Raw genomic sequence first — 10575 nt, forward strand, 5'->3', positions numbered from 1 at the left:
GGGGAGATAATGGGGCGCCCAACCCGGGCCAGGGGGGATGATGGGGGGCCCAGCCCAGCCCCTGTCTCTCCTACCTGGCGTCTGGTAGATGATGCCCTGCCTGGTGCGGGAGCGGAGGGAGCAGGCGGGTGCAGAGGGGAAAGCCAACCTGCCAGCCCGCTCTGGGGAGTAGCACCCTGGGGGGGAGCAGGGCAGCTGGGCCATGGGCACGGCTGGGGGGGTCCCCAGCCCTGCCGCCCCCCCCTGGGCTCCCGGCCCCCACCCTCACCTGGCCCGGGGGTGTGGATGGGTGGCAGGTCGCGGGGGCGGCTGTAGATGGAGAAAGCGGGGGTCCCGTCCTTGCCCTTGGCGGTGGTCCCAGGGGGCAGCAGGTACACCGGCCCAGGGGAGCGGTCTTCCTGCCGCCCCCCCGTGCGCACCCCGAAGCTGTAGGCGGGTGCGCGGCCGCGGGAGGGGTCATGCAGACGGTAGCCTGGGCAGACGGGGGGCTCGGTGGGCTGCAGGACCCCCGGTCCCCCAGCCGTCCGGCTCCCGGCACCCCGCCGGCACGGCAGCAGCGCCCGGACCCCCATGGCCCCGACTCACCGACGTTGGTGGGGAGCCCATACTTGGGCCCGGGGCTGCTGTAGAGAGCCGCAATGGGACCCCGGGGTCGGTGGGGTCTCCAGCTGCCCACCCAGGCGTTGGCCGACATGGCGGGCCCTGCCGGGAGCGAGCGCAGCCCCTCAGCCCCGACCCCGCCACCCTGGCCCTGCCGCCCTCTGGTGCCAGCCACGGGGTCCCCTCGGAGGGAGATGAGGGTCCGCAGCCCGGGCACCAGTGGCCATCCATGGGCAAGCAGCCGGCAACACGGTGGCAGCCTGGTGGCACCGCCGTCACAATGGCTGGGGAGCTCCGGGGCTCCGCACCCCCCAGGACCTCCCCGATCATCACCCTGGGGATGACAGCCCTGACGGTCCCAGGGAAGAAACCCCAGCACCCCAGGGGTGAAGCCCACCCAGCACCCCAGGGATGCAGCCCCTCAGTCCCCTCCAGATACAACCCCCAGCACCCTGTGATGCACCCGCAGCACCCCATGGATACAGCCCCCAGCACCCTGTATATACAGCCCCCAATACCCCAGGGATGCAGCCCCCAGCACCCCGTGGATGCAGCCCCTGGGACTCCAGAGATGCACCCCCAGCCCTGGGGGTCCTGGTGGGGCTGAGATCCCTTACCCTGAGCAGTGCTGAGCCCTGGCCGGGCTCTCCTCCCCCAGTTACTATGGCACCCGCACAACAAACTGCGCTGGGCAGCCCTGGATGGGGACGTGGGAACGGGGATGGTGTGGGGAGGCAGCCACGGGCATGGGGCTGCCCCACTGCAGGAGTCATCATAGGAGAGGCTGGTCCTGGGGCGTGGGGGTCCTGCAGAGCCATAGGGGTTCTGTGGGGTTGGGGGGGGAGTTGCTGGGGGCAATGAGGGTCCCACATAGGCCATGGGGGTCCCATGGGGACCATAGGGGTCCTAGGGGGGCCATAGGGGTTCCACAAGAGCCAGGGGGGGTTCCACAAGAGCCAGGGGGGATCCCACTGGGACCATGGGGATCCTTTTGGGTCCATGGGGGTCCCATGTGAGTCACAGGCTCTCCCTAAGGCCATGGGGGACTGTTGGGCATCACAGGGGTCCCACATGGGCCACAGGATCCGTCTGGGACTACAGGAGCCCCACTGGGGTGATGGGGGTCTCCCAGAGGCAGTGGGGGTCCCGTGGGGGCTACGGGGGTCCCATGGGGTGCGCTGCAGTGTTCACTCTGCCAGCCCCGGCTGTTCCTCTGGCAGAAATTTTCGCTGCCTGGAGCCATTCCCATCCCTGTCCCGGTCCCGGTCCCCATCCCGGCACCCCATGGTGGTCAGCGGCTGGGTGACCACAACACCCTGTGCACGCCAGGTCCTGACTGGGTCCCTCCGTCCCCAGCCCCACGGCGCTGTGGGGCAGCGTGGGATCCCAATCCGGGCGGCGAGACCCCGGGTGCACAGGATGAAGCATGCGCAGAGCAAGCTGGGCTCCAGGGACCTTTACTGTGGCCCGTGGCCGGGCCGCGCCGTGGCAGGCAGGGGCGGTGGGCAGGGGCAGCAGGCAAGGGTGGCAAGCAGGAGGAGCAGCGGGGCCGGTGCTGGGGGGCTGCCCGCAGCTCTAGGCGCTGGACTTGCAGATGAAGGGTTTTCTGTCGGCGCAGGTGTCGCTGTACCACATCATGAAATCTGGAAGAGAAAGAGGCCGTCAGCCCCCTGGAATCCCCCCCCCGGCCCCTGCAGCATGGCCACCCTGCAGTCCTGCTGCCAGGAGCGCAGCCCGGGGCGCACGCACTCTGCATGTGCGCGTGGAGTGAGTGTGGGTGCAAGTGTTGTGCATGCAGTGTGGATGTGGGCAGTGTGCACGTGTATACCTGGCAGGGGTATGTGTGCATGTGTGTGCATGCGTGTGCACAGCATGTGCCTGTACATGTCCACAGCACGCACAGGGTGCATGTGTATGTGTGCATATACGTGTATGTGTGCGTATATGTGTGTGTATGCATACGTATGTGTGTTTCTGCTTGCACAACATGCGTGTGCCTGTGCGCGCACACGTCCATGTGTGCGTGTGCACCCAGGTGTTAGCTGCCCACCGAGGGCTGCCCCAGCCACGAGCTGGCAAGCACCATGGGGGTCAGCCTGTGCTGTGGGTGGCCTGGGGATGCTGGTGGCCAGGGACACTTGTGGCCAGGGATGCTGATGGCCAGGGATGCTGGTGGCTGGGGACATGGTGGCCAGGGACCCGGTGCCACCAGTGGGGCCATGCTCACCGGCGGCATCCTGCAACGCGGCACAGGCTCTCCTCCTGGGGCCGGGCTGCCGGTGCCAGGACCCGTAGTTCACCTCCGAACTGTCTGACCACTGCCAGTGGCGGCTCTGCAGGGAGGAATGACTCCGTGACCCCTGGTTGGTGCCACCAGCCCCACTTGGGGGCTGCCGGGAGTGGGTCTCAGGGGTCCCAGAAGGGTCCTGGCTCTGCCCCGGGGCCACACGCACCCCCAGGGGACGGTGGAGGCCGATCCAGATGCCGTCGTCCCAGTCCTCCTCCTCCTCACTGTCCTCACTGGAGTGGGAGGAGGAGAGCAGGCTGATGATGGCGCGGTGCTCCTCCACGCTGTGCACCGAAGCCAGGTGGGTGCCCATGCCAAAGCGCTGGCAAAAGGCCTGTGGCAGGGATGGGAGAGTGATGCTGGATCCCAACCCCAGCCCCTGGTCCCTGACCCCAACCTTTGGTCCCCAACCTCAATTCCTGGCCCCAACCTCAACCCCTGGTCCCAGATCCCTGGCTCCACTAAGGATGAGGATGGCAGGAGTGGTGCTGTGGGCACATGGGCGCACGCGGTGCCTGGCACAGGGTGGCTGTGGTGCCACTGTGACGGCAGCCAGTCCCACACGGGGCCAGGACGTCCTCAGAGGGGAGCATCCCCATGCCGGGTGGCACCGGCATCCCGATACACGGCCCTGGCAGGGGACCAGCAAAGCCCAGCTCCCTGCCGAACACCACGGGGCACTGTGGCCATGGGGGTGGATTGGGTGTCCCATGCGGGGGTCACCCCCAAAGCCACATCCCCGCAGCCCCCCCGATCCCTTCACCTCTGCCCTTCTCCAGCTCAGCTCCCGGGGGAAGAAGCCGTAGCACCCATCCTCAAAGGGCACCCAGCCCCAGGCACAGGCAGCCGGCTCCTGCCCTGCGGGAAAGGCAGGGGGTCAGGCAACAGGGAAGAGCAGGGAGCACCGCGGTGTGTCCCCCCCCCACTGGCACTCACCGTGCAGCCAGGGGACAAGCAGCAGGCAGCCCAGCAGGCCAAGACTCAGCGTCCTCGTCAGTCCCATCATCTGTCCCTTCCCTGGGGAGGGACGGTGGCAGGACGAGGGGTGCTCAGCTCCCTGCTGAGCCCCCCCACTCTATGGGTGCCCAAGACCCCAAGACCCCTGCCCGGCCCTCCTGCTGCCAGGCTGAGCCTGGCAGCAGGAGCGCCGGGCAGGGGGCTCAACAGGGGTACATAGGGACCCTCCCCCAACCTGGTCATGTTGTGGTTGCAGCAGTGGGTGTAGGGGAGCCCATAGGGTGCAGCTGGGGAGGGGGTCAGGGTGGTTGAGCAGTGCGCAGGGGAGCAGCAGTGAGATAGCATCAGGAGGGAGGGGAGTGAGGTGCTGGGGTGCAGGGCTTGCAGGGTCCAGGGGTGCAAGCTGTGGAGTGCAGGGTGCAAGGTCCAGGGTGCACAGATGCAGGGGTACAGAGCGTGTGGATGCAGGGAATCAGGTTGCAGAGGTGTGGGGTGCAGGGTGCAGGCTTACTGGGATGGAGGGGCGAGGGGTGCAGAGTGTTAGGTGCAAGGATGCAGGGTGCAGGCATAAAGGGTTGCAGGATGCAGGCATAAAGGGTTGCAGGATGCAGGGTGCAGGGGTGAGGGATGCAGTGGGCAGGGGCACAGGGATGCAGGGTACAGGGGTGCAGGGGCTCCTGGGCTGCTGTGGCTGCAGGCTGGGGCAGGGGATGCCCTGCAGTCAGGGCACCCCCATTGTGGGAGTGCAGCCCCCCCTCCACGCGATGTGGCTGCAGGGACTCACCTGTGTCCCCCCAGGAGCTCGGCACGGCAGCGGGCGCTGGCTCGGACCCTCTGGGGAGCTGGGCAGCAGCCCCAGGGAATTTTATCCCCGGGCAGGCGGGGAGGGGTGGGTGGCGAGGCACGCCATGAGCCACCCGAAATGTCATCCCTGCCCCAAAGTAAACAGGGCCGACGTAGCCGGGCCCCATCGACGCACGTGGGTGGCTCAGCGGCGCGTGGCCCCTGCTGCTCCCTTTGATGGGGTGCCCGTGGCGGGGAGGCCCTGGCTTTGCTTTCGTCGTCACCCCACGAAGGGACAGCCGCGCTCGGGTGCCACTGCCGTAGCTGGGAGTGAGTCCGGCCAAGATGAAAAGAGCTTCCCCGGACCCGTGCATCCCGCTTTCACTTGTGTGCGGCAGGAGCAGAATGTCCCCCAATGCCCCTTACGTGGCCCTGACACCACCGCTGCCACGTGTACCCCTCGCCCCAGAGAAGGGTGCTGGCATGGTGCCGGGGCTGCCCTGGCGCAGGGAGAAGCACCTGGAGCTGGGGCTGCTCAGGGGCGTCCCTGACTGGGGTGGGCAACAGGGCTTGTCGGGCTCCCTTGCACCACATATCCCCCCAGGACAGAGGGTAGGGGATGCTCAGCTCTGTCCCAGATGGAGGGCAGGGGTTGCTCAGCTCCATCCTGTCAGGGGATGCTCTGCAGATGGAAGGGCAGTGGCAGGGGGTCCCCCTCAGACCGACTGCAGCCCCAGCCCCTCACCCTGGCAATGGGGCCAGGGGCTCCTCCGGCTCGCTGGCACCAAGGCTAACCTCCGAAGCGCCAGCCTGTGCGAACGGCCCCGCAGCCATTTACGCCCCGAGATCAAACACCTCTGCTCAGCATCAAACCGGCTGCGGGTGCTGTGCCAAGCCGGCCGGATGGCAGGGAAAGCACCAGCACAGCTGGGCTGAGGGGGCGGGGGGGCGGTGTCCGGTGCCTGCCCATGGGGTTCAGCAGCCAGCCAGGGGGTTCGGCACCCATCCATGGGGCTCAGCACCCAGCCATGTGGGTCAGTACCTGGATGCAGGGCCCAGCACCCAACTGTGGGGCTCAGCACCCAGCTCTGGGGTTTGGCACCCAGCTGTGGGGTTCAGCACACCCCTGCAGGGTTCAGCACCCAGCTGCGGGGCTCAGCACCCAGCCTTTGGCACTGCTGGAACAGCCTAAGGGCAACCTGGTTGTAATGGAAACACACTGGCAGGGAAGGATCTCCGTTCATCTGGAAGCCTGCAGCATCCTTGATAAGGGCAGCAGAAACAAACGGTGATAACAAACGGCTGTTCCAGGAAAGCAGAAGTTGGTAACAGCCGTGCCAGCAGCCGGTGACCCTTCCTGGGCAAGACATTTGCCGTTGTCGAGGGTGTGAGTCTGCACGCAGGAGGACAGGGAGGTGGCAGGGGGTGGAAAACACCCAAGTGGGAAAGGAACAGGGTCACTGGAAGTGGTGATGGAGGGAAGAGTGAGGGATGCAGAGGGGAGAGGCAGGGCTGCAAAGAGGAAATCAGGGATGCAGGGGGCGAGCCAGGGATGGGGGGGGGGGCAGGGCTGCAGAGGGGCAAGCAGCTGCCTTTGGGTCTTGGTTGTGTCAAGAGCCGATAACTGCAATGGTCAGAAACTAGCCTCAGCCCCGGTCTTGTGTAAGCGGGAGTGTGGGCGAGTGCGTCCGGTCTCAAGGGGAGATGAAGGAGGTGATAAACGTGCCAGGAGCTGAGGTGTGGGGGGGGACGACCCTGATTTCAGTTGTGATGATGAGCCTTTGCCCCCCACCCCCAGCCATGCCACTGCCTGCACCTACAACATATACAGGCTCCTAAGCAGCGTGGGCTGGGGCTGCCTGCTGGCTCCCATGCTGGCAGGGGAAGGGTGCAATGGCCAAGGCAGGTGCTGGATGAGCACCTCATCTCGCAGCGGCAGCCCCCCCACCACCGTTATCCCGCATGCAGAGGGAATGAAGCGGGGTTGTGCGTTCCCTCCAGGTTGTCCCACCAGCAGCAGCAGCAGCAGCTGGAGCCCAGAGGCTTCCCCGGCTACTTGTCCCACCTTGGTCATCATGAGGCCAGACAACTTCACGGGCAGCCAGGAGCACCAGAGCTTAGAAGGGTTTGGGAGGAAAACACCTGTAATTGCCTTTCCCTCTCATAATGATTATTATATGTATATAATGACTGCGACGTGTGTAATGACTGCAGCGATGCTCACTCCCTGTTGCCCAGGTGCAGCTCCAGTTTACACGTGAGCCCCGAGCACCAGCCTGCACCGATGACAACCTGGACACCTCATGGACCTCCCCAGTCACAAGTGATGAGTTTTGACAGTCTGGAGCTCTGGCCTCTGCCACAGGGTGTGGATAACACAAATTGCCAAAGGTGCTGTCATTGCACTGGTCCTAACTCTACACACCGTGGTTGGTTGGCCGAGCGCTAACGATAACTGGGACCCGTGCGGCCACGTGCCTGGCTGTGCAGATCACAGCCCCTTTCAGTCAATCCAATTAAGTGCTCAGTGCAATTCAGTCAGTCCTCCAACCCACGGTGCTCACTTGGCCAACACGGTGATGACCCCAGGCAAAGCTGCTGTCCCACCGGCTGCAGACCCAGCCAGCGCTGGCTCGGCGGCACAGCGCCTGCAAGAGCCACCCTGGCACTGGGCAGCCGCCTGTACCCTGGCACGTCTTGGTCCCTCTGTGTCTCAATCTGGAAATTTAACTTTTCATTTCTTACACGACCATCGACCCACATGTGATGAGCATGGTGTGTCCAACCCCCAGCAGAAGGACCAGCCAGTGCCCACTGGCGTGTCCCTGTGAAGTCCCCAGCCTCAGGCATCACTGTGCGCGAGCCAGCTGCTGTTGGCATTTCAGCTGCATGGGAATGACCCAAACTGCTCCTCCGGACCTTCTGAAGGACCCACAGCCTGAAAGCCATTCTTGCTCAGAGCCAGCTCACCCATGTTGCTGGCCTTGGACCGTCTTTGCCTTCACAAGTTGTGTTTGTGTTAATACATGCTGCCTGCTGGTTTCATGCTAACAGGTCTTACCAAACGCAACAGGAGGGATGTACCAGCCAGCAGCAGGTCCATGCCTCTCACCAAATGGCCCGGGGCAGTCCCTGCCTGGGGTCCAGCAGCTGCCTGGTTGTGGCCATGGTCGTGGCTGCCAGATCTGGGTGCACGGGCACAGTGCGGTTCGGTGGGGTGAGCACTCATTCGAGCTATAGGATGGTGCTTTGGGGCGTTACAGCTTGTATTGAATTGCTGCCTGAGGCGCTTTTGTCTAGAGGGGTACTGCATCCTCATGGGTCAACTGGTGGGACCTCATGGGAGTCCCAGCAGCAGCACTGGGCTTGGCGTGGGTACAGGTCTCCACCTCGTACAGAGGGACACGCCAGGGATGCTGGGGTCTCTCTCAGGGTGACCCCAGGGATTCTGGGGTCTCTCTCAGGGTGACCCTGGGGATGCTGGTGCCCCACAGCTGTCCATAGGCCAAGGGAGGGGTGGTATGGGAGCAGCCAGGAAGCCGAGCTGGTCTCACTGGGAGCCTGGACCGCTCTCATTAAGGGCAGAGCAGAGAAGCTGCAATAACGAACCCAACTTCCAGGAAAGCAGAAGTGGTGTGGCTGTTCCAGGAAGGCTGTCCTGCCCCGCACCCTCCCTGCGCTGCAGCCATAAAAGCAGTGGGGGCCCAACCCAGCACAGCCCTTGCCCCAACAGACGGACGGACACTGGGGGACCAGGCTGCCCCTGGGACACAGGTCACCCACCCAGAGACTTGTCGGCCACCGACCAGCCCTGCTCCTGGGAGCCATCTGGTGAGTGTCTTATGGCTAACACCTCCCACAGCGTATTCACAGGTGCTGGCAGCAGGTAGTCATAAAAATATATCTGCTTTGCTAGTAGTGTGATGTAACAGAGAAATGGAGGCGGCAGCTGCCCCCTGCCCTGTGCTACGGGGTCCCATGAACCCAGTGTCACCATCCTTACATCACCCATGCGGGGGGGGTCACGCTGTAGGGGTGACTACAGGCACCTGGCCATGGGGTCCAGCACCCAGCCAGGCAGCCCAGCACCTGGTCAGGGGGTCCAGCACCCAACCAGGTGGTTCAGTGGCCAGCCATGGGGTCCAGCACCCAGTTGTGGGGTCCAGTACCAATCCAGGTGGTCCAGTGGCCAGCCATGGGGTCCAGCACTCATCCAGCAGCCAGCTGTGGGGTCCAGCGCCTGGCCAGGCATCTCCCTGTGAGAGGGGCTGGCTGGGGGTGGGCAGGACTCCATCACTCCCTGCTTTCTGGCGAGGGCAAGTGAGAATGAACGACCCTCATGGGGTGGTGGCAGCAGGAGGCAGCAAGGGCAGCAGGGATGAAGGCAGCACGGCCACCCCCAGCCCCCCCAGCCCCCCGTGGCCCAAGCACCCCCTGTCCTTCCAGAGCCCTTGATGTGGGATGGGGATGCCTGCACCCCCCCGCACCCCTGCCCCTGGGAGCCAGCTCCCCTGGGACCACAGGGCTGCCGTGGTCACATCAAACCTGCTCTGTCCCCATGCCTGGGAAGGCTGCACCAGAGACCCAGACTGTTTGGGGTTGAAGGGACATTCAGAGACCATCCCGCCCACCCCCTGCCATGGGCAGGGACATCTCCCGCTTGATCAGGTTGCCCAAAGCCCCGGCCAGCCTGACCTTGAACCCTTCCAATGATGGGGCAACCACAGCTTCTCTGGGCAGCCTGTTCCACTGTCTTATCACCCTCAGCCTAAAACCTGTCCTCCCTCTGCCCAACCTGAACCTGCCCTCTGGGGTGGGACACGGTGGGACCCCAGGGTGCCTTCATGGGTGCACGGGCAGCAGCGTCACCTCGAGCACAGCCCCAGCATGTCCTTGCTTCCAGGGAACCAGAGCTGCTGCTGGTGGCTGTAAAGCCTGAGAGTGGCATTTGCCCTTTGGGCTCCTGAGGGACCATCAGCTACCCTCGGAGGAATCTGTAACCCAGCTGTAACCTCCCCCCAGGGCAGCCACCACAGCACGGTCCCCAAAGGTCATCCCTGACCTTCCTGCCTGCCTGCCCAGGGCCACGCTCCGGTGAGTCCCTTCCCTGGCCTGGCCCTCCCTCACCCTGATGGGTGCAGTGTCCTGCTGCACCCCAGCTCCACTCCTCGCGGTGCTGAGCTGGGCATCCCCTGCCCTCCATCTGGAATGGAGCTGAGCATCCCCTGCCCTCCATCTGGAATGGAGCTGAGCATCCCCTGCCCTCCATCTGGAATGGAGCTGAGCATCCCCTGCCCTCCATCTGGAATGGAGCTGAGCATCCCCTGCCCTCCATCTGGAATGGAGCTGGGCATCCCCTGCCCTCTGTCCAGCTGCTCATGCCCTTCCTCTGCTCTCTCTGCAGCTGAAGATATGAGTGCAGGGCCCAAGCTCCTCCACTGCCTGCTCAGCTGCCTGCTCCTCATGGCCTTGGTGGCAGGTGATTCCCTGCCCAGGACACAGGCCCCCACGGGACACGGGCCCCCACGGGACACAGGTGCAATTCCCCCTCCAGCAGCAGCATCCGATCCAGCCCACTCTGACCCCTGATCCCTCATCCTTGCTCCCCAGTCACTCATCCCCATTCCCCATCCGCATCCCGTGGCAGCCCCTGCTGCCCAGTCCTGTCTGTGGGGTGTCCCTGGGTGGGGGTGTCCCTGGGTGGGGGTGCTGCCCATCTGGCCCCGCACCTGCGGCAGACATCCCGGCTCCCTCCCCACGGTGGTGGCGGGCACGGGCCGTGGGGCAGTGGTAGGTGCCCCCCTCCCGTGGGACCAGCGGCAGCTCTGCCTGCGTTTTTGAAGGTGCCATCGCCGGCCGCCCCAGCCGTGCCCCACCGAGGAGGTGGGCAACCACCTGCCCCCAGAAGTGGCTCCACTACCGGGGGTACTGCTACGGGGACTTTATTT

At 64.9% G+C, this 10575-nt stretch overlaps 2 protein-coding genes across 2 annotated transcripts in view; both read right to left on the reverse strand.

The window, feature by feature from the left end:
- Positions 1 to 694, reverse strand: part of ODF3B (outer dense fiber of sperm tails 3B) — a 1759-nt gene extending 1065 nt beyond the window's left edge. Inside the window, exons 1-3 of the mRNA XM_010566056.1 lie at positions 586 to 694; positions 269 to 472; positions 75 to 176 (exon numbers count right to left, since the gene is read on the reverse strand). Coding sequence (XP_010564358.1) covers positions 75 to 176; positions 269 to 472; positions 586 to 694 — 415 coding nt within the window. The remainder of the gene's footprint in view (positions 1 to 74; positions 177 to 268; positions 473 to 585) is intronic.
- Positions 695 to 2175: 1481 nt separating this feature from the next.
- On the reverse strand, positions 2176 to 10477 carry LOC104830872 (rheacalcin-2-like). Its single transcript, XM_010566057.1, has 6 exons — positions 10357 to 10477; positions 3824 to 3904; positions 3651 to 3745; positions 3054 to 3221; positions 2828 to 2933; positions 2176 to 2243 (listed from the first exon to the last, which is right to left on the reverse strand). Exons 1-6 carry the CDS (start codon positions 10475 to 10477, stop codon positions 2176 to 2178), a joined length of 639 nt encoding a protein of 212 aa, XP_010564359.1.
- Positions 10478 to 10575: the final 98 nt, after the last annotated feature.

The sequence above is a fragment of the Haliaeetus leucocephalus genome, unplaced genomic scaffold (assembly GCF_000737465.1).
Source record: "Haliaeetus leucocephalus isolate CR32 unplaced genomic scaffold, Haliaeetus_leucocephalus-4.0 Scaffold202, whole genome shotgun sequence".
NCBI classification, from domain to species: domain Eukaryota; kingdom Metazoa; phylum Chordata; class Aves; order Accipitriformes; family Accipitridae; genus Haliaeetus; species Haliaeetus leucocephalus.

Excerpts from the sequence above, each read along its gene's own strand:
- LOC104830872 (XM_010566057.1), bottom strand. The coding sequence starts at position 10,477 with ATGGCACCTTCAAAAACGCAGGCAGAGCTGCCGCTGGTCCCACGGGAG. Across the intron at positions 3,905-10,356 it reads AGCCGGGATGTCTGCCGCAG|GGAAGGGACAGATGATGGGA; the intron begins GTGCGGGGCCAG and ends GTCCCTCCCCAG. Across the intron at positions 3,222-3,650 it reads TGAGCTGGAGAAGGGCAGAG|GCCTTTTGCCAGCGCTTTGG; the intron begins GTGAAGGGATCG and ends TCCCTGCCACAG.